A 21,071-nucleotide genomic window follows, 5' to 3' on the forward strand; every position below is an offset into this window, starting at 1 on the left:
TTAAAAATTTCTATAGATAACTTCATAAATAATCCACACAATGATTCGACAAGCGTTTATTAAACACCTACTGTGTGCTCAGCACTGTACTAGGCACTAGGGGGTGCAAAGATACAAATGTAAAAGTCATTATTCCTGCCCTCAAGGAGCTTACAATTTAATTTTGGAAATAAATACAAATGTGAACTACAATACAGAGTGCCAGAAAATAATTATAAAGCAACATATTAGTAAGTGCATGGACCATAGTACAAACTCAAAGGATAAGTGCTGAGGCAGCACAGAACAAGGGAGGTCTCAGTGTGAAGTGAAGTCAGGGAGAGCTCACTCAGAAGATACAAAGAAGCTAGGCCTGAAGGGAGTGATGAACAAGAGCTGGGGCCAAAAAGTGACCTAAACAAAAGACACTGCTTGAGAAAGGCACAGAGGCAAGGGCTTTGTAAGACAACAGTGTGAACACGATGAGTCAAGATGAATAGCCAGAGATGAGGCAGAGGCAGATTGAGCATCAAGGGCAAAATAACGGGAGAACTTGGAACACCAGTGCTCTGATAAGAATTATCTGCTAAGTGTTCTGGACTAAAAATGGATTCTGATGAGGATCCCCTCAGAAGCATTACAGGAGGGCAATCTTGAAAGCAAGGAAACTAGAAAGAAATTACAATTACCTGGGTGTCAGAGGATACGGATCGGTAGGCTACAAGGGGATGGCAGAAATGTAAAAGATCCAGCCTCATGGAGAAAACTAAGAACTGGAATGTACAGTGGAGAGCAGAAAAAGACAAAGACAACTCTAAGATGGGGATGAGAACTATGAAGGACAGGGCACCTGGCTGGCTCAGTCAGTAGAGCACAGGGCTCGATCTTGGGGTTGGGAGTTTGAACCCCACGGTGGGTGTGGAGCCCACTTAAAAAAAAAAAAAAAAAGTATGAAGGCCAGTGAGTCTATTCAGGGTAGAGAAGCTAAGCAATAACACCTATTTAAAAGGAAAATGGGAGCTGGGGGACAAGCATGATGAGGTGTGTTTTCAAATACCAAGTTGTGTAGGTATCTGACCCATAGGGTGGGAAATATTAAGTTACTGAAATACAGAAGGTAAATGTAAACAATCAAAAGACATAAATAGAAGTGAACACAGAAAAAATACTGGATAAAATCAAGATGTGAGGGTTATTTTCCATGGAGAAGAGGAAAAAGACCAATAAAGAAAAGCTAGAAACTGGGAGGAAAGTGACCAAAAAGGATCCCACAAACCAAAGAAGAGAATTCCTGAGTTGCAGGGTAAACTCAACAGTGTGAAATATAGATCAAAAGGACAAAAACGTAAAAAAGGCATTGATATTTATCCAGAGGACACTTCAGTGGAATACTGAGTACAAAAGCCAGTAAGAAGTTTCAAGAGTATAGTAATGAGAAAATGGGGTTGAGCGACGGATGGTACATTTGAAAAACTATGAATGATAGAAGGCAAACAGAATGGCAGTTGGAAATGGGCAGTGAAGTTGAAGGTTTTCCACATTTTATGCTGTAGGTAAATTTTACTGTCATCCCAACAGACCATATGCCTGGCCTGGCATGGCACACACAGATATTTCATTTCCCTCCACAATTCTAGTTCCCTGGGGCACTTTAGAGAGAAATGTACTCGAATCTGTACATTATTGCTTTATCCTCCGAGTTACTCTTTTAAACATGTTTTACTTGTACCATTTAGCTTTCTAGTACTACAAAAGCATCAAAAGTATCAACCAAAATAATATTTTCAACCAATTTTCCAATATTTGCAATGGAACTGTACTATACTATACTGTACATTCTCTTCCCCAGTAGCTCTTATAGCCAGGGATACAGAATTCTCCGATGGCTGGCCAGGGTCAGGGTGTTCATTAGAGACAAGGTTAGCACAGTGGTCAGCAGCCCAGGCTCAAGAATCTGACCCTGTAAGGCAGAGTCCCTGCTCTGTCACTTCCCAGCTCCATAACCTTGGTCAACTCACTCACCCCTCTAAGCCTATTTCCCCATCTATAAAATGCAGGATATACTATTTATAACCGTGAGAATTGCTTAGCATAGGGCTTGGCACACAGTAAGTGCTTAATAAATGTCAGCTATTACTATTTAGAGTCTCAGGACCAAGAGTAAAGCTAACTGCTCTGTATGGGAATCATCTACCACATTCTAGTGCTGCCACCTTGCTCAATGGTGGAAATCTTTGACACCTAAGACACGTCTTCTAGGACTAAGGTGGATGGCAGCAGAGTCACTGAAGAACCACTATACCATGCTGGGCCCTAAAATGAGATCGTGATGGGAGAAGAGAGTATTGCTGAACAGTTCATTTCAGATTAAGGGCATAAAAATAGAATCTGCAGGATAAAAAGGAACTTAGCACACATCACTCAGTCAGGAGCTCAAGATAAGGTCATAAAGATGGATCAACAACACTCTAGTGCAGAGAGTGAGACGTGGAGACCAAGAACGGACTTCTACGTGTGCCCCCCAAAGAAACAAAAGCCTTTTCTACTTTCTTACACTATGTGGCTATTTCTATATGTGGGCTGAGCCAACCGTGATATTCTTGCAAGTCACGGTCTTTCTTCATTCATCCCAGCACCACACTCATCTTTCTGGGTATATTTTCTTTTCTCTGAATTTCTGCCAGATGCTTAGTAATTATAGATTTAAGTAACGTGGCTACACATTACTGTGAGTAGAGAGATGTTAGCTGGTATACTTACAGTCATTTCAATATGTTGCTCTGAGAGCTTTCACCGGAAGAGAAGACAAGTGCTCCTCGGAACTACGTGGGAGGACTGCGTGTATGGGTGCACACATTTTCCCTCTGACGATGTACCCATCCTGTATAGTATCTGCACACAGGCAGCACTGGCCTCAGGCAGAACTGGTATCTTACAGAGGGTAAGGCACAACTGAGGCAGAGAGCAAGGATCTAGAAACAACCAGATTTGTTTCTGGTTTCTTGAACTTTCAAGTACAAGGGAATGAGGAATGGAATTCCCTTCAAGTGCAAGGGAATCTATAGGCCAAAAGAAACAAAATTGAGAGTAAGAAAACAAAGGATAATGGAAAGCACTGTTTTGAAAAAGTTAACCAAGGAAACCAGGATGACAAACGATAGGTGGGTATCAACGACTCAATGAAACAACGGTAAGAACCTCAATGTTGTTAGTGATCAGGGTGGGCCAGAGTGGGGCAGAGAAGGGATTTTACAGAGAAGGATTTTATGATCCAAAAGGCAGACCTTTATGATGAAAGATTTTATGACCTTTTGAAAAACATCAGTACGTGTCAATAAGTGTTGTTCCTCTTTAGAACAGTCAGTGTGAGGTCGTGTAACTTCTCTTGGCGTATACCCTATTCTTCCGAATAGGGTCAACGGAATCAATTCCAATTTTGAAAGCTGATTTTGGAAAAAAGGCAAAAGTAACTCCATTCCAAATGTGATGAACAAGTGGGTAATGGTCAAAAACGAGATGGTATTCAAGGGTACAAGTCTTCCAAATATTTGGAGGAGCGGTAGCACGATCAGAATAACCAGAAGTGCCGAATTTAAAGGACAAACAATGTTTGGATGCGTAGATGCTGGTGTGTTACTTAAACCAGCCTCATCACTTTATACAGTAACCCTTGGTTTGCTGAAAGCCTCCAAGAAAGATAGGACCCAGCAACGATGAGTTCATACTGTGTCTCGCGGGGTTACAGATGGAGTACACCACAATTCAGAAGGATGCGGAGCTGTGAGGTGAAGTATCTGACAGATCACCACTGTGGACACAGAAAGCTAATGGCAAGAAACAGATGGAGAATGAAGGGTGAGGTACTAAGGCCATCTAACGAGGTGGGACCAGGGAGATGACAAGAGTGACAGACCATCTGGTCGGAGGTTTGTGCAGACTGGTAGGAACCTGAGAGGGCAGGACTGTAACGGGCCGGGAGGGTTGAGTGTACATTCTCTGTAAGGGTTTTTAGGTCTTCTTCAAGCACCTCTGTCACCCTTTCTCTCACGCAATGTTGTAACTGGGATAGTGTTACCACCGTTGTGTGTCACAATGTACAGTGGGAAGGTGAAAAGGAGCCAGAAGTCACCAAAAGGTACAACCACCCCAGCTCAAGAGCAGCCAGGCTGAGTCTCCACTCACCTCTTTCTCTGCTTCATTCCCACAACCATCACTTCCTTTGCTGACACAGGTACTGGGGCTGGGGGTGGTGAAGGATACGTATGGATGCTCAATGACTCAGTGGAGTCAGTGAAGGTGATATATGAAGAAAAATGCTGGAGTGCTGTTAAAAATATAGCATTCTGAGTTTGCATGGGAATATGGTTTTCCACTGACTATCAGGAACATTAGAATAAAACAAAACGCACACTTAAGCATAAATACATTAAGTGTCTGTAAAAATTTCCCTAGAACTAGGTTCTTAGAAAGCTAAATACAAAGTAAGTCTCACACAGAGGCTGCTTCGAACTCTAAAGTAGCTTCTCAGATCAGATTTGGAGCACAAGTGCACCCTCAGGGGAATAAATGGGGGCAGGGGATCACAGGAGATGGGAAGAAGCAGAGGAACTAGGAGGAGTAGCCTCTCTCAAACCTACAGCTACTCACCCAAAACACAAAATTAAGTGCCTCCATGACAAGCGACTTGCTCTAATGCTATTTTGTTTCTAAAGGATACATTAGGCCATCGGGAGCTCCATTCCACCAGACACATCCCCAGACAGTCAAGCTAACCCACCTGCATCAAGGCACTGGCCCAAACTACTGAAGAGCTATTCTAACTCTGCCACCACTACCGATTCTGACCCTAGTGAGGTTGCAACGACGACAAACTTTCTTTTTACTACACTGAAAGACCTCTCACCAGCATCTGGTTTCTCTAATGTTGAATAATGCCCAAACTATGATTGTGGTTTTTTCCTAAACTCCTATGGATTCAGATTTTTCTCCACTGTGGATTCTCTGATGCCGAATGAGACTTGACCTCTGAATAAAGGCTTTCCCACACTCATTACATTGATAGGGCTTCTCCCCTGTGTGAATTCTCAGATGTTGTATGAGGCCAGTGTTCCCATTGAAAGCTTTCCCACATTCTTTACATTTATAGGGTCTTTCTCCAGTGTGGATTCTCTGATGTTCAATAAGGCCTGACTTCTGACTGAAGGCCCTCCCACACTCATTGCATTTGTAGGGTTTCTCCCCAGTGTGGCTTCTCTGATGGCCAATAAGATGTGAGCTCCGCCTGAAGGTTTTCCCACACTCATCACACTCATAGGGCTTCTCCCCAGTGTGGATTCTCTGATGTCCAATGAGGTGAGAGCTATGACTGAAAGCTTTCCCACACTCATTACATTCATAGGGTCTCTCCCCACTGTGGATTCTCTGGTGCAGAATAAGGCCCGCACTCTGACTGAAAGCCTTCCCACACTGATTGCACTGATACGGCTTCTCCCCAGTATGGATTCTCTGGTGCAGGATCAGGCCTGTGTTTTGACTGAAGGCTTTACCACACTCCTTACAGTGATAGCGTTTTACTTTGTTGTGGATATCCTGATGGGAAAGAAGGGCTGACCTGTAACTGAAGGCTTTACCACACACGTTACATTGATAGGGTTTCTCCCCAGTGTGGATTCTCCAGTGGCGAACAAGGCCTGAGCTCTGAGCAAAGCTCTTCCCACATTCATCACATTTATGTCGTCTCTCCTGGGTGGGATTTCCCCGCTGCCTCTCTAATCTGCCCAGAAGATCTCGGGTTTCTCCATGCTCAAGACCCCCGATAACATCCCCGTTGCATTTGGCAGCTGTCTCTCCATGTGGTTGGATTCCAGTAGATATTACCTGTTTCGAGGATAATTCCCTGTTCTCATTCCTGGTCTCACCACCTGAAATTAAAATGTGAGAAACATCAAGCCAATGTCACTTTCTATTCTCTATGTTAAAAAGGAACTGAACATAAGGGAAATATACATGGAAAGCTAGCAGTAAACACAAAGCTTCCATCTGTCTCCAAATGTTGTCATACTATAAAGGGAGATGAAAGCAGGGTCAAGCAGAAGTACACAGGCCAAATGGGGAAGAAGTGCCATAACAGAGAGGGATGCTGGTAGGGCACTGAAGTAGGGAAGGGATCACCTGATGAGACGCAGGGGAGTGAGAAGGAATATGAACTGCTGAAGGACCTAATGGGACAAAAACGGAAAAAAGCCGCAGTCACTGAAAGGGCGGAGCACAACAGGTCTAACAGGGTGACATCTAGGTAGAGATTCCATGGGACTGGGAGCAGAAGAAATGACTCCAACTGCATACAGAACAGTACCCAAGGTAAGTCCTGGATTGGAGAACTGAAGTCCATTTTATAGCACTGTTTCTCTCTGTTAGTTCCTGAGTTTAAACTCAACAGTGTCTTTCAGAAAGCCCACAGCTACCATCACATAACAAATAAACAAACCACCTTAACTGATAACAATAACCAGAGTTCTCCTTACCCAGGGAGAACATGTTTCTGTAATTCTCTGGCTTATTATCTCTACTGGGATCCTTCTGTGATGGATCAAGAAGCCACTCCTCTCGAATCAGGGATACAGCCATGTCTTCGATCTTCTCCAAAGTCTGAAACAAAACAAAATCCCCATGTGGGACCGGGACTGTTCCATAGCTCAAACCCAGAGTGTCAGAGATCCGCCAGGGTTGGAGAGGATCGAGAGGTGGGAACATACTGTGTAAAGGGATCTAAAGAAGTTGGGAAGAGGGAAATGCATGAGATTTATTGGGGGAAAATCAAGAATCATGCAAAAAGAATTTGGGGCAAATTCTTGGTCAGTACTGCTACAAAGAGTCCAGGCATAAGGCAGATGCCACCCACGCTGCCACGCAGAGCTAGGGGGCTTCAGTGAGAAGCAGTACAACTCACCTGGAACCCTGCTGTGAGCAGTGCTGCTGCCATCTCCTGGTCTCCAGGACTTCCTTTCTGTGAAGGGGTAGGACTCTGAGAAGTAGAGATGGCTGAGAGAGGAGAAAGGAGCTGTGTGAGACCAGCCCTGTCCCACAGCTGCAGCAGCCAGCACTAACCCAATCCAAAGATGCTTGTATTTCCGAATATATGCATGTCAGAGAATTTGCACATAAAATGCTGAGGGACCCCCGGCTGGCTCAGTCGGTGGAGCACGCAGCTCTTGATCTCAGGGCCGTGAGCTCAAACCCTACGTTGGGTACAGAGGTTGCTTCAATAAACTTTAAAAAAATCTTTAAAGAATAAAAAATACAAAATAAAATGCTAATATCTTGGACTCTAGGTCTACACCTATGGCTGCCCACAAGACATCTGCACTTCGATGTCCCACTCAGGCTGAAGTTACATGTGCAAGTACTGGTTTCCCAACAGGAACTGCTTTATAATTTCTTCTCTCCCACCAAAGCTACATTCTAACCAAAGCTACATTCTACCTCTGCGCTTCTGTACGGTGTTTCCTTGGGTCCTGAGCTCTTGGCAAATGGAATATGAGAACAAATTTATCTCTATTAACTCTATTACCTTTCTGAAATGTCTCCCATGACTGCTGCTATCTGCTCCCTACAGACATCAGACATTGAAATACCAAAATTAACAGACTACTGTGTCTTGGACAACACACTTCAGTACCTTAGACAAGAATCATATTACTAACTGAAACTGTTTCTATGGTTCTTTAGAAATATTAAAAATCCATTTATATGGAACAAACTCCTATAAACCACATAAATGAAAAAAACAAGAAATGCAGAACAAGTATGAGATGAGACTAGAACATCTTGAAGGCAAGAAGGTAAAAAGTTCTCAAAAACTGATGGGGAAATGTCAAAAGGACGGAGGAGCCAGACTGAAGGGAGCCTCCTCTGACCAAATCTGAGACAATTTAAGCATCAAAATAAAGATGGTAACAAAATAAGGATAGATACAGATATTTTATTTCTGGAATAAAATAAGACCTATGAGTCCATACTAACAAATTAATAAAATAAAATAAGATGGGGAGGAGGGAACACTCTCTGTTATAACAAATAAATGTAGAGGGCATGGCACAGTTAGAAAATCATCATTTTGTAAGTCTTAGTAATCACTGAGTCAGTCAAGAAGCATCAACGAATATTAAAACTAGTGTTTTAGCAACAAAAGCTTGATGAGGACCAGAATTTAAACACACTCAAGAGTATCTCTCCACAAATTACTTATTAATTTTAAGGGGGGAAATAGTAACCTTACAGTGATTAACCTAGCAAGAATAATTTTTTTTTTTTTTTTTTTTAGAATTTATTTATTTATTTGACAGAGAGAGAGACAGCCAGCCAGAAAGGGAACACAAGCAGGGGGAGTGAGCGAGGAAGAAGCAGGCTCCCAGCAGAGGAGCCCAATGTGGGGTTCAATCCCAGGAGGCAGACGCTTAACGAATGAGCCACCCAGGCGCCCCTAACCTAGCAAGAATAACCTTAACTAAGTCATCAAAGATACCAACACCAGTAACAGCACAAATTCCTGTGGTACGGCAGAGAAGGAGGCAACAGCACTTCTGGGGTGTTCCTGCCACACATGCACAACTGCAGTTTACACATAAGGAAACATCACACAAACCCAAATTGCAGCCATTCTATAAAATAACCAACCCGTACTCATCAAAAACGTCAAGGTGATGAAAGGCAAAGAAAGGCTGAGGAACTATTCCAAATTACAGGAGTCTGAAGACACATGACAACTGACTGCAAAGGGTAATCTTAGACTGGACTCTGAAAGAATTACTGGGACAACTGGCAGAACAGAAATACCAAGTGTGGACCAGATTAGCACTGTATCAGCATGACATTCCCTAACTGTGATGCATTTATTGTGGCTATCCAAGGAGATGTTCCTGCGTGAGGGATTACATACTGAAATAGTTACAAACAAAGTGGCGTGATGATGCCAGCAAACCCTCATCAACGCCTATGTTGTGCCAACACTGGGATGACAGAAATGTATGAAGATACAAAAATCCCTGAATTCTTGGGGTGCCTGGGTGGCTCAGTCGTTAAGCGTCTGCCTTGCTCAGGTCATGATCCCAGGGTCCTGGGATTGAGCCCCTCATCGGGCTCCCTCTCCCACTCCCCCCACTTGTGTTCCCTCTCTCGCTGTCTGTCAAATACATAAATAAAAAATCTTAAAAAAAAAAAAAATCCCTGAATTCTTTAATTTGCTCATGAATTTACCAATGGGACTGATAGTCTGTATTAGAAGCTGAGATAAACATTCAAAGCCAGATATTAGGACTGAACCGTAAACAAAATTCTACTTCCTGGTTCTCCGGGAACTCAACGGGCACTTTCTTTCTTTTCTACTCCTTCCTCCTCCTCCTCCATGGAACCCGGCCCTCACCTCTCTCCTGCGGCCCTCGCGGCAGTGGAGACTTGGGCTGGGCTGCCACAGGTCGGAGCGCACTATTTGGAAGCTCTGGCGCAGACTCTGAATGCACCACCTCCTCCCAGAGCCCGTGTCCATGTGCACGGGCTGGGACCTGAAAACAAAGGGACAGCTGCATTACAAGAGATTCTTTCATGAAAGGAAGTGAACAATATTAAGAGGACCAAGGGCACATCTATAGGGATATGTGCTTGTTAAAAGGAAGAAGAAGAATTTCACCTACTTCCTAAGGGCAGTGAGAACACGAACATGTTCATTAGCACAGAAAGTCATCATTTCTGCTGCTGCCCCTCCTGCCATTTTGCACTCACAAGGCAAGGGAAGAATGAAAACAGAAACTTAAAGCAGTGCTATTCGGTAGAAAAAACTTTTGGTAACACTGAGGAAACCTGAGGTCTGGTCTCAGATCTACGTTTAGTTATGAGTGCCCAGAGTAATTCAAGTAACTTAAGCTCTCTATGTATCAGCTGCCCATCTGGGAAACAGGAATAATAAAAGTTGTGAGGATGTTATGAGGATAAAAAATGTACACAGAGCCTTCACAAAAATCAAAAGAACTCTACAAATACAAGCCACACTTCACTAGAGCTATGTTCATTCCTCCTACAACAGAAACGGACGCCCAGCATTTATTCTCCTGCTACGGAGCTAACGTCCCCCTCAGCCCGCTTCCAGACCTCCCAGTCACAGCACGCACACCTCCTTCTACTTACTGGCCGTCCTAATATGTCAATCTGCCTTTCCAAATCCTCCAATAGGGTCACCACCTCCTCTCCGTTCTCTAGCTGATGTTCCTTCACCAGAGTCTGGAGCTCCTCAGGCAGGATGGTCAAGAACTGCTCTAGCACTAGCAACTCCAAGATCTGCTCCTTGGTGTTCAAATCCGGCCTCAGCCACTGATGGCAGAGTGCGCGGAGCTGGATCAGAGCTTCTCGGGGTCCTAATGTCTCCTGGTAGCATAACTTCCTGAAGCGCAGGCGGAACAGCTCTTGGCCGGGAGGGTTATTTTCATGCAGACTAGATTCCTGGTCCCAGCCATGATCTTCCTCTACCTTGACGATTACAAGGTCCTCCTCAGGAGCTTGGTCAGGTGGGGATGGCGCTAACGACTTTCTTGATTCTGCTGCCATTTAGGGCTGGAAAAGCTCAGGAGGCTCGTTTCTACTACTCTTCTTAAGAGAAGAACTTTCCAAGGAGCTCTTCAGTAAGGGCAATTCTTGGGATAGAGAAACTGTCAAACAATATTAAAGCAAGTCAAAGGTCATAGTAAGTTACTAAGACATCTTAACAAGCTCCTTACCACAGCATGTACCTCATGGGCCAGTCATTTAAGTGATCCTCTCCACCATCCCAGAAGTAATTCCTTACCTCCTTAGCTTTCTGCCACGCCAAACACCCATCTGGGGAAATTCCTTTCCTTCTGCTTCCTCTCCACGGGGATGTGGAATACAACAAACAAAGTCAGGAAACCATGTAGACTGGGTCTAACTGAAGTTCTGCATTAAACTTTAGCTGGCGCTCAGTGATGCTGATTTAACTGTTTCAGCATCTGCTACACCAGCTATACTGTTTCTACGCACTTCAGCTCTCAACCTATCCCTCACACTCAACAGGAGACTAATTTCTATATAATCTAGCTCAAGGTATTGTCCAGAACTTTCCTAACACCACAGGCTCTTCTCCACCTAAGACATTATCCTACTGTGCTCTCCATCCTCCCTCCTCTCTCAAGGCTAACCACTTCTACTGTGGACCTTATCTCCCTCTACAACTCTCTTTGGAGCACTGGTCCTGCCTCTCCAAGGAACCTAAATGCCCTAACCACACCTGCAACCCAAAAGTCTAGTCCCACACACTAATGGCCTTCCACAGTCTTTTATAAATAAAATCATACCGTAGGTAGTCTTTTGAGTATGGCATCTTTCACTTAGCATAATACATGTGAGGTCATCAATTCTGTTGCATGTATTAGTTTATTCCTTATGTGGATGTATGGTTTTTTAAATTATGTTAGTCACCATAGAGTACATCATTAGTTTCTGATGTAGTGTTCCATGATTCATTGTTTCCGTGTAACACCCAGTGCTCCATGCAATACGTGCCCTCCGTGATACCCATCACCGTGCTAGCCCATCCCCCTGCCCCCCTCACCTCTAAAACCCTTAGGTTGTTCCCCTGGAGTCCATAGTCTCTCATGGTTGTCTCCCCCTATGATTTCCCCCCTTCATTTTTCCCTTCCTTCTCCCAATGTCCTCCCTGCTATTCCTTATGTTCCACGAATAAGTGACACCATGTGATAATTGTCTTTCTCTGCTTGACTTATGTCACTTAGCATTATCTCCTCCAGTTCCATGCATGTTGATGCAAATGTTGGGTACTCGTCCTTTCTGAGGGCTGAGTGATATTTATATGGATGTAAGTTTATCCATTCTCAGTTGAGATATATCTCAAGTCGTTTTCAGTTTTTGAGGGGTACAAGCAAAGCCACTATGAACATATGCATACGAGTTTTTGTGTGAACATGTTTTCGTTTTACCTGGATAAATATCTAAAAGTAAAATTGCTGGGCCATATGGTAGCTATATGTATAACTTTATAAGAAACTACAAAACTGTTTTCTAAAGTGGCTGTAACACTTTGTATTCCACTAGCAATATGTGAGAATTGCTGTTGCTCCATTTCCTGACAAGCATTTGATATTATTTTTAATTTTAGATATCTGAGTGTGTAATGCCATCTCACTATGGGTTTTTTTTTTTAATTATTTATTTGTTTTCATTTAAAAATGAAACCACTCTCTGGTATCTCACTATGGTTTTAATTTGCATTTTCCTTCTGGCCAATAATGTTGAGCATCCTTTCACATGCTTATTTGCCATCTGCAGATCTTCTTTGGTGAAGTATCTGCTCAAAACTTTTGCCTGTTTTCAAAATTAAGCTCTACTTTGAGTTTTGAGGATTCCTTACACCTTCTGGAGACAAGGCCTTTATAAGACATATGATTTGCAAATATTTTCTCCTCCTCATACTTTTTTTTTTTTTTAAAGATTTTATTTATTTATTTGACAGAGATAGAGACAGCCAGCGAGAGAGGGAACACAAGCAGGGAGAGGAAGAAGCAGGTTCACAGCGGAAGAGCCTGATGTGGGGCTCGATCCCGCAACGCCGGGATCACGCCCTGAGCTGAAGGCAGACGCTTAACCGCTGTGCCACCCAGGCGCCCCTCCTCTTCCTACTTTTAACAGTGCCTTTCAAAGAACAGAAATTCGTAACTTTTTTGAAGTTGAATTTGTCAATTTTTCTCTTTTAGGGATTGTGCTTTTGGTGTCATATCTAAGAAACCTTTGCTTAATCCATGGTCACCCCAAATTTTGAGTTAATTTTTGCATAGAGTTTGGGACAGGGGTTCATTTTTTTGCACACAGATACCAAATTGTTCCAGCACCATTTGCAGAAAAGATTACTCTTTTTTTTTTTTTAAGATTTTATTTATTTATTTGACAGAGACAGAGAGAGAGGGAACACAAGCAAGGGGAGTGGGAGAGGAAGAAGCAGGCTTCCCGCTGAGCAGGGAGCCAAGGCAGGGCTTGAACCCAGGACCTCATGACCTGAGCCAAAGGCAGACGCTTAACGGCTGAGCCACCAAGGCACCCCAGAAAAGATTACTCTTTACCCCTTGAATTATCTTTGCCCATCTCTGTCAAAAATCAATTGACCGCATATGTGTCAGTCTATTTCTGGAATCTCTATTCTGTTCCATTGACCTGTACCTTTATCCTTTCACCAAAACAAAACTGTCTTGATTATTGTGGCTTTCAAAATCTTGAAATCAAGTACTAAGAGTCCTGCAACTTTACTATATATTTTCAAAATTTTGACTATTTTTAATTTTTATTATTATTTTTTAAAGATTTTATTTATTTATCTGACAGAGAGAGACAGCCAGCGAGAGAGGGAACACAAGCAGGGGGAGTGGGAGAGGAAGAAGCAGGCTCCCAGCGGAAGAGCCTGATGTGGGGCTTGATCCCAGAACTCCGGGATCACGCCCTGAGCCGAAGGCAGACGCTTAACGACTGAGTCACCCAGGCGTCCCTTGATTTTTTTTAAAAAAATTTTTAATTAAAAACAATTTTTTTAAGATTATTTATTTATTTGACAGAGAGAGAGAGCACAAGCAGGGGGAGCAGCAGGCAGAGGGAGAGTGAGAAGCAGGCTCGGCACTGAGCAGGGAGCCTGATGCAGGGCTCGATCCCAGGACCCTGGGATGATAACTGGAGCCGAAGGCAGACACTTAACCAACTAAACCACCCAGGTGCCTCTGTTTTGACTTTTCTAATTCCACTGACTTTTGATACAGATTCCTACAAAAAGAAACCCTGGAACAGGATTTCTGCTGAATCTACAGCTCGTTGACATTTTTAATTTCCATTCTATAAACACAGTCTGTCTCTCCATTTATTTAAGTCTTCTCTGATTGCTTTCATTAGTGCCCAAACTACCTATTCTTAAAGGACAAAATAACATGTTTTCTCCTTTAAAATCCTTTCTTGGGGTGCCTAGCTGGCTCACTCAGAAGAGCACATGACACTTGAAGTCAAGGTCCTGAGTTCAAGCACCACATTGGGCATAGAGCTTACTTAAAAAAAAAATTAAGTAGGGGCGCCTGGGTGGCACAGCGGTTAAGCGTCTGCCTTCGGCTCAGGGCGTGATCCGGCGTTGTGGGATTGAGCCCCACATCGGGCTCCTCCGCTATGAGCCTGCTTCTTCCTCTCCCACTCCCCCTGCTTGTGTCCCCTCTCTCGCTGGCTGTCTCTATCTCTGTCAAATAAATGAATAAAATCTTAAAAAAAAAAAAATTAAGTAAAATCCTTTCTTGATGATTCCAATTGGAAGTGACTGTTCTCTTACTCTATACCTCTGTTGCATAAATGTTTATCACTTTATTTGTGATATTAAGTGATTTTTATTTTAGAAATATAATGCTATTACAAAATTAGAAAATGTATTCTCTTATTCACCATATTCACAGAACAAAAGATTTATAACTTTTTAAAGTTTATTACTTTAATGTTACTTTTCCTGTAGTTATGTATTATTAGTTGCAAAGAAGTTCTGACTTCCTAACTTAATTGTACGTTCCCCATGAGTATAGATCTGTATCTTTTATGGTTGAACTGTGTCCTCCCAAAAGATAGGTTGAGGTCCTAACCTCTGATACCTTTGAATGTGACCTTATTCAGAAGTAGGGTCCTTGCAGATGTAATCAAGTTAAGACGAGGTTACACTGGAGTAGAGTAGGCCTTTCTACAGTATGACTGGTGTACTTTTAAGAAGAGAAGAGACACAGGGGCGCCTGGGTGGCACAGCGGTTAAGCGTCTGCCTTCGGCTCAGGGCGTGATCCCGGCGTTGTGGGATCGAGCCCCACATCAGGCTCCTCTGCTGTGAGCCTGCTTCTTCCTCTCCCACTCCCCCTGCTTGTGTTCCCTCTCTCGCTGGCTGTCTCTATCTCTGTCAAATAAATAAATAAAATCTTTAAAAAAAAAAAAAGAAGAGACACAGAGACTAAGACATACAAAGAGAGGGCCATGTGAAGACAGACACAGAAGAGAGCTATGTGACTATAGAGGCATTGATCAGGAGTTATGCAGCTGCAAGCCAAGGAAGGTCAGTAACAACCAGAAGCTAGCAGAGCTAGCCCTGTCAACACCTTGACTTTGGACTTTTGGCCTCCATAACTATGAGAAAATTGATTTCTGCTGTGTTAAGCCACCCAGCTTGTGATATTTTGTTATAGTATGTTACCCTATGAAATTAATACTCTGCTAGAGAGACTGTTTTAATATGTAACACAACTCATCACTTTAAAATCTTTCAGGGGGATCCCAACTCTTCAGCACGATATGCAACGCCCTTTGTGGTATGTAAACCTGCCTACCTTTATCTGCTATAAGCTCATCTTCATATAGCTCTTCTTAAACGTGGCTTTCTTAAACCTCCATTCTGCTACAGAGCTCTTTACTCTAGCTCAGTGGTTCTCAACCGGGGACAATTTTGCTCCTTTCTCCCAGGGATATTTGGCAATGTGTGAAAACATTTTTGGTTGTTAGAACTGAAGGGAAGGGATGCTACTAGTACCTAGTGGGTAGAAGCCAGAGATGCTATTGAACATCTTACAATGCATAACATAGATCTGCCCAACAAAGGATGATCTGGCTCCTTGTCAATGCCAAGGTTGATAAATCCTGGTCTAGTTGAGACCATTCAACTCTACCTTAAATCTGGCTTACCTTTTTCATGAGGTCTTCTTTATCACCCCCACTCTGTACTCCAATGCCCCAAGCAGATTAAGGTGCTCATTCCTACCAAGTCATTTTTTTTTTTTTAAAGATTTTATTTATTTGTCAGAGAGAGAGAGTGTGCACAAACAGGGGGAGTGGCAGGCAGAGGGAGAAGTAGGTAGGCTCCCTGCTGAGCAAGGAGCGTGATGTAGGACTTGATCCCAGGACCCTGAGATCATGAACTGAGCCAAAGGCAGACACCAAAACCAACTGAGCCACCAAGGCATCCCTACCAAGATATTTTTTACATGGTCCAAATACAGGATAAAGAAAGAGGAGAGACAGGCCCTTAGAAGGAAAATCAGATCACGTATAGAAACTTCCTGACGTGAGTCTTCAAAGCAGTGCCTCTTTCAGGAGTGCCTTTTTCCTGGAGGTGGGGGGGCGGGGGAGGATGGGATAGGGTTTCTGCAATCAAATGAAAACACAGAATTTCTCCCTAGAAAAAAGTCCATAGGCACAAAAGTTTACAATCAATTTCAGTGGAGTTCACAGACCTGACACCCATCCAAGAACTCCAGGAGCATTACAAACCCTTACTTAGAGGGGTGTCTGGCTGGCTCAGTGGGAAGAGCATGAGACTTCTGATCTCGGGATTGTTAGTTTGAGCCCCATGTTGGGTGTAGAGATTATTAAAAAAATAAATAGAAACTTAAACAACAAAAACAAACCCTTACTTAGAGTGTGGAGAGAAAAGGAAGAAAATTTGAAAATTATATTTAAAATTAGACCAGGCTGGGAGGTGCCTGGGGGGCTCAGTTGGTTTAGTGTCTGCCCTTGGCTCGGGTCATGATCCCACAGTCCTGGGATCAACCCCCACAATGGGCTCCCTGCTCTGCGGGGAGCCTGCTTCTCCCTCTTCTTCTGCCTGCTGCTCCCCCTGCTTGTGTTCTCTCCCTCTGTCAAATAAATAAAAAAATAAAATAAAATAAAATTACACAAGGCTGGGAACAATAGTTTCAGGAGTTAACTACAGATAAGAAGAACAAAGGAATAAGAGGGTTAAATACAGTGTTTAACATCAAAGACTTTTAATTCATGGATGAAGATTTTACAGAGAAATGGTGAAATTCCTGGACTAGTGAGAGTTGAGGGAAGAGTGAATCTGGGCAAAAGGTTGAGATTTTGTGGAGAGTTGGAGACAAGGAGTAATCAATTTTGTTTTGAACAGCCAGGATTAATATACATGGTTTTAATTTGTTAATTAATTTTTCAAAGTCAATTAAAATTTAATAAAATTTTTAAAGTGTTTAAAGTAGCTACTTATGGTTTAAAAACTTAAAAGGTCATTACCATGGGACATTAACTCTAAGCTCTAATTGTTTAGAATGTGATACTGCATAGTCATAGTTTCACCATGCTGTCTTACGAATTTCCTTAAAGCCAAGGTTCATCTTTATTGAACAACTGGCCATCTTCCATCTTATAATCAATCCTTATCAACACTAGCTACAAAATACTTTAATGTTAAGTGTGCACCATTCAAGAACTTTACACCGTTTAAGATATTAAATAATTAACATCATATTAAATGATACTAAATAAAGCTTCGACAGCGAAACCAATAGAAGTCATCTAATTACCAGGTTTGTTCATAATTTATACCAAATCAGCCAACAAGTCTTGTCCATTCCCACCCTGTTTATTCTTTTTAGTAGCTAATTTTCCACTTTTTAGTCCCTTCCCTCTCCAATCAAGTTTTTGACAATTACAACCTATAACTAATCATGTACAAAGATATGGACTACAAGATTAGTCTATTATTTACCTTCCCCTCAGTTTCACGTATATACATCTGCATTAAATTGGTTAAGTACTTTATGGGTAAGGACTGCCTCTTACGCCCTCTTTTAAGAATACCTGGTCAAGGGGCACCTGCATGGCCCAGTTGGTTGGGCATCTGCCTTCGGCTCAGGTCATGATCCCAAGCTGCTGGGATCGAGCCCCGCATAGGGCTCCCTGCCCAGCAGGAAGCTGCTTCTCCTTCACCCTCTGCCCCTACCTGCCCCCCTCCTGCTTGCTCTCACTCTCTCTCAAATAAATAAATAAAATCTTAAAAAAAAAAAAAAAAAAACCAACCTGATCAAGGGGCACCTGGGTGGCTCAGTAAGTTAAGTGTGGGACTCTTGGTTTTGGCTCAGGTCTTGATCTCAGGGTGGTGAGATCGAGCCTGGGGAGGGCTTAGCACTCAGACTGGAGTCTGCTTGAGATTCTCTCTCTGCCCCTCCTCCCTGAGCAATCGTGTGCGCGCTCTCTCTCTCTCTGAAGTAAATAAATAGGGGCGCCTGGGTGGCCCAGTCAGTTAAGCATCTGCCTTCAGCTCAGGTCATGATCCCAAGATCCTGGGATGGAGCCCCACATCCATGGGGCTCCCTTCTGCTTTCCTCTCTCCCTCTGCCCCTCCCCCCCACTTGTATGCACTTGCACACACACTCTCTCAAATAAATAAATAAAATCTTTACAAATCAATAAATCTCTTTAAAAAAGATTTTTATTTCATTATTTTTTAAACATTATTTTGTCAGCATTTTGGGGGGCAAGATTTAGTTATGTCAGAGAGAGAGAGAAAGGAGGGAGTGAGGGCAGAGGGAGAGAATCTTAAGCAGACTCCCTGCTGAGCTCGATCATGGGGCTCCACCTCAGGTCCCTGAGATCATGACCTGAGCCCAAATCAAGAGTCCGAGGCTTGGGACACCTGGGAGTCTCAGTCCGTTAAGCGTCTGCCTTCAGCTCAGGTCATGACCCCAGGGTTCTGGGATCCAGTACCCATTGCGCTCCCTGCTCAAATAAATAAATAAAATCTTAAAAAAAAAAAAAAAAAAAAGAGTCCGAGGTTTAATCCACTGAGCCATCCAGGGGCCCCACAACTCAGATTTTAAAGCATTATTTTTTTAAGAGGTGAGAAGGAATGTCTTTTTCCTTCAGACTAATTAAGTCTACTTTGGGATGTTTGGGAACCGAAAATAAAACAAAACAATAAAGATATTTTTAGGCTTTAAAGATCAAGAAAAAATAAGTGAAGCAAAAACTATCCTTTAGAGTTATCTCAAACTGCCAAAGCTGGTTTTAATATCGACCACATTTCACATTCAACCACAGCACGAATTCAAAATGCTTATGCATTTGTTAAAACAATGATTTCTGCATAAATATAGTTAACTGAACTAACCAAACAACAAAAGTCTGGATTGTTTTCGGAGGTGGTAGTGGCAGTCTTTCTGTCGCCTGACAGAATGACTCGTGAGTGACCTGCGTTTTGGAAGTGGGGCTCCTCCAGAAGAGTTCCCGGGGCATGTACTTTAGTGACCCTTAATAAACGGGGTAAGTGTTTCGAGTAAGGCTGGATTCCATATTACCCCAAAGTTGTGAAAAATGGGTGTTTTATACAATTATCCAGTCAACACACCACCATTTTCTGAATACACTACAAAGAGCAGAGTAACAGCAAAAATAAGTTTCCAAGGATAATTATGGCTCTCAAAAGCAAAATATTGCTGCTAAAAAGAAAAGAAAAGAGAAGAAAATCTTATTGTGAAGGAAATGCAAAATTGCTAAGTAAAACCAATTCAGATGGTGGAAACGGCTGGATAAAAGATACCGTGGGGGCAGCTTCCCATTTTTGGACAGATCAACATCACAGAAAGAGGAGCGGGGTGAAGAAAGCGAACCCCCAGAAGAGGGTCCCTGGCACAGAGTCTGGGGCCGCGGCCTAGGCCTGCGCCCACTGGGGGACCAGCCCCCGACTCCCCTGAAGCCCGGGGCGCCCCCCGCGTCCGGGCCCCTCTCCAGACCCTCAGGCCCGTTCCCAGCGGCGGCCTAGTCTGGCCACAAAGCGCTCCCCTCCTCCGCCCGGAGCCCGAACCGTTACTCACCGCGAGCTGCAGGCGCGGCCGGGGTGGGGAAGGCGGGCTGCAGAGGACGGACGGACCCGGAGGAAGGGCGGGGAGAAAACCGCGAGAAAGCTGCAGCGGGACCAGAGCCCGGCAGTCCCTAACTTCCAGACCCGCTGAGGCACAACATCGACCAAGGCGCATCTTGTCTCGAGGCACTTCCGGAAGCTCTCTAGGAACCCTGGAGGTCTGGAAGCTCTATGGTCGGCCGGCGGAGGCTCCTGCTCGCCAGCGCCTGCGCGCCACTCGGCCCGGGGACGGGAGTGGGGAGGCGGGTGCAGGCTCGCGTCCTACAAGCGCTTGGAGACCCCGGCACCTTGCCGTGGTCCAGGCGTCTTGCACAGACTACCAGTTGCTTGAGGAATTCCTGCCAGCCACAGTTGATAGTCTTTGGAATCCCCTTTGGCACCCGGTAATAGAACATCTTACACTGTCGTGTTCAAAAAATCACGGTGATTGAGTATAAATTCCCAACGAATCTTTCCATGTGTTCAGCCCTTTCCTATCTTACTGAATTGCAATCTCTTACAACACCTGCTTTGCCGCTGAGCTTTTTAAATGCTCAATTTGGGAGGGACGCTTCACTAGTAGACCCTAGTTTTAACACCACAAAGTGAGGGAAAGGGATCTATGTTCACATCTGCACTCATTCTTCCTTGACTGAAGGAAAGCCAATCAGTAGGTTACAGAGGACTAAGGGCCAAAGAGCCGGTGTTTCACACCGCTCGGATGAACCCCCAGGCTTGTTACCTTTTCTGCAAAAACGGGCAGAGTATGCCTGCTCGCCAGCCGCTCTCCAAATCCTTGACTCGCAAGGTACAATCTGTTCGGCTGTAAAAATTAAGATTTACTGATTTCCACAGAGACATAAATCTTAATTTACATGTCATCTGCTTGCATGATGTTTCTATCATATTTGGTTGTTCAAAACTAGTGCCTGCAGGCCTGAGCTCCACTGGTTTTCCCGCTCTTCCTGTTTGGGGATCTCCTGGAGGTCACTCGGGATGATCACAGAAGGCTGACATTAGTCACCTACTGCAGTGTTCGTGCACACTTTATACAGCCGTTATGTTAAAGTTTTAACTTCTCGGACTAAATAGGATTTAGGGGGTGCGGGTTGAGGTAAATGTCTTATTTGTGTTGTTTCGTCCCCCTTCCCTGTTCTCACTACTTTAGCACCTTTCCTAACTACCCACTATTCTGAGCTCTCAGGTGCCCCTCCAATCTTCACCTTAATCTCCCCTCTTTATCTGTTCCTGCTGATAGCGGATGTGGAGAACAAGGGAAAAGAAAAAATTAAACTTCCTTACAACTTACAGCCCATTGACAAGTACTTGAGGCAGGCAGAGTGACCTTTCTCTAGGAGCTCAGCTGCCACAATGTTAATACTTTGCTAG

At 43.7% G+C, this 21,071-nt stretch overlaps 1 protein-coding gene across 2 annotated transcripts; it reads right to left on the reverse strand.

Annotated features, from left to right (window-relative positions):
- Positions 1 to 40: 40 nt before the first annotated feature.
- On the reverse strand, positions 41 to 19,858 carry ZKSCAN8 (zinc finger with KRAB and SCAN domains 8). Of its 2 annotated transcripts, XM_045800619.2 has the most exons (6): positions 19,657 to 19,795; positions 10,159 to 10,676; positions 9,401 to 9,539; positions 6,929 to 7,020; positions 6,504 to 6,627; positions 41 to 5,900 (listed from the first exon to the last, which is right to left on the reverse strand). In XM_045800619.2, exons 2-6 carry the CDS (start codon positions 10,573 to 10,575, stop codon positions 4,939 to 4,941), a joined length of 1,734 nt encoding a protein of 577 aa, XP_045656575.1. In that variant the 5' UTR covers positions 10,576 to 10,676; positions 19,657 to 19,795; the 3' UTR covers positions 41 to 4,938. The 2 variants fall into 2 exon arrangements, with proteins under 2 accessions (XP_045656575.1, XP_045656576.1); XM_045800620.2 differs by lacking the exon at positions 10,159 to 10,676 and having other exon boundaries at positions 19,657 to 19,858.
- Between the last annotated feature and the right edge of the window lie 1,213 nt (positions 19,859 to 21,071).

This window comes from Ursus americanus, chromosome 32, assembly GCF_024610735.1.
Source record: "Ursus americanus isolate L20-20 chromosome 32, mUrsAme1.1.p, whole genome shotgun sequence".
Lineage (NCBI taxonomy): Eukaryota > Metazoa > Chordata > Mammalia > Carnivora > Ursidae > Ursus > Ursus americanus.

Bases quoted from the DNA above. Each gene is read 5' to 3' on its own strand.
- ZKSCAN8 (XM_045800619.2), bottom strand. From the start codon at position 10,575: ATGGCAGCAGAATCAAGAAAGTCGTTAGCGCCATCCCCACCTGACCAA. The intron at 9,540-10,158 runs GTAAGTAGAAGG...CTTTGTTTTCAG, and splicing joins TTGACATATTAGGACGGCCA to GTCCCAGCCCGTGCACATGG. The intron at 7,021-9,400 runs GTGAGGGCCGGG...CTCCTCTCTCAG, and splicing joins GCGAGGGCCGCAGGAGAGAG to CCATCTCTACTTCTCAGAGT.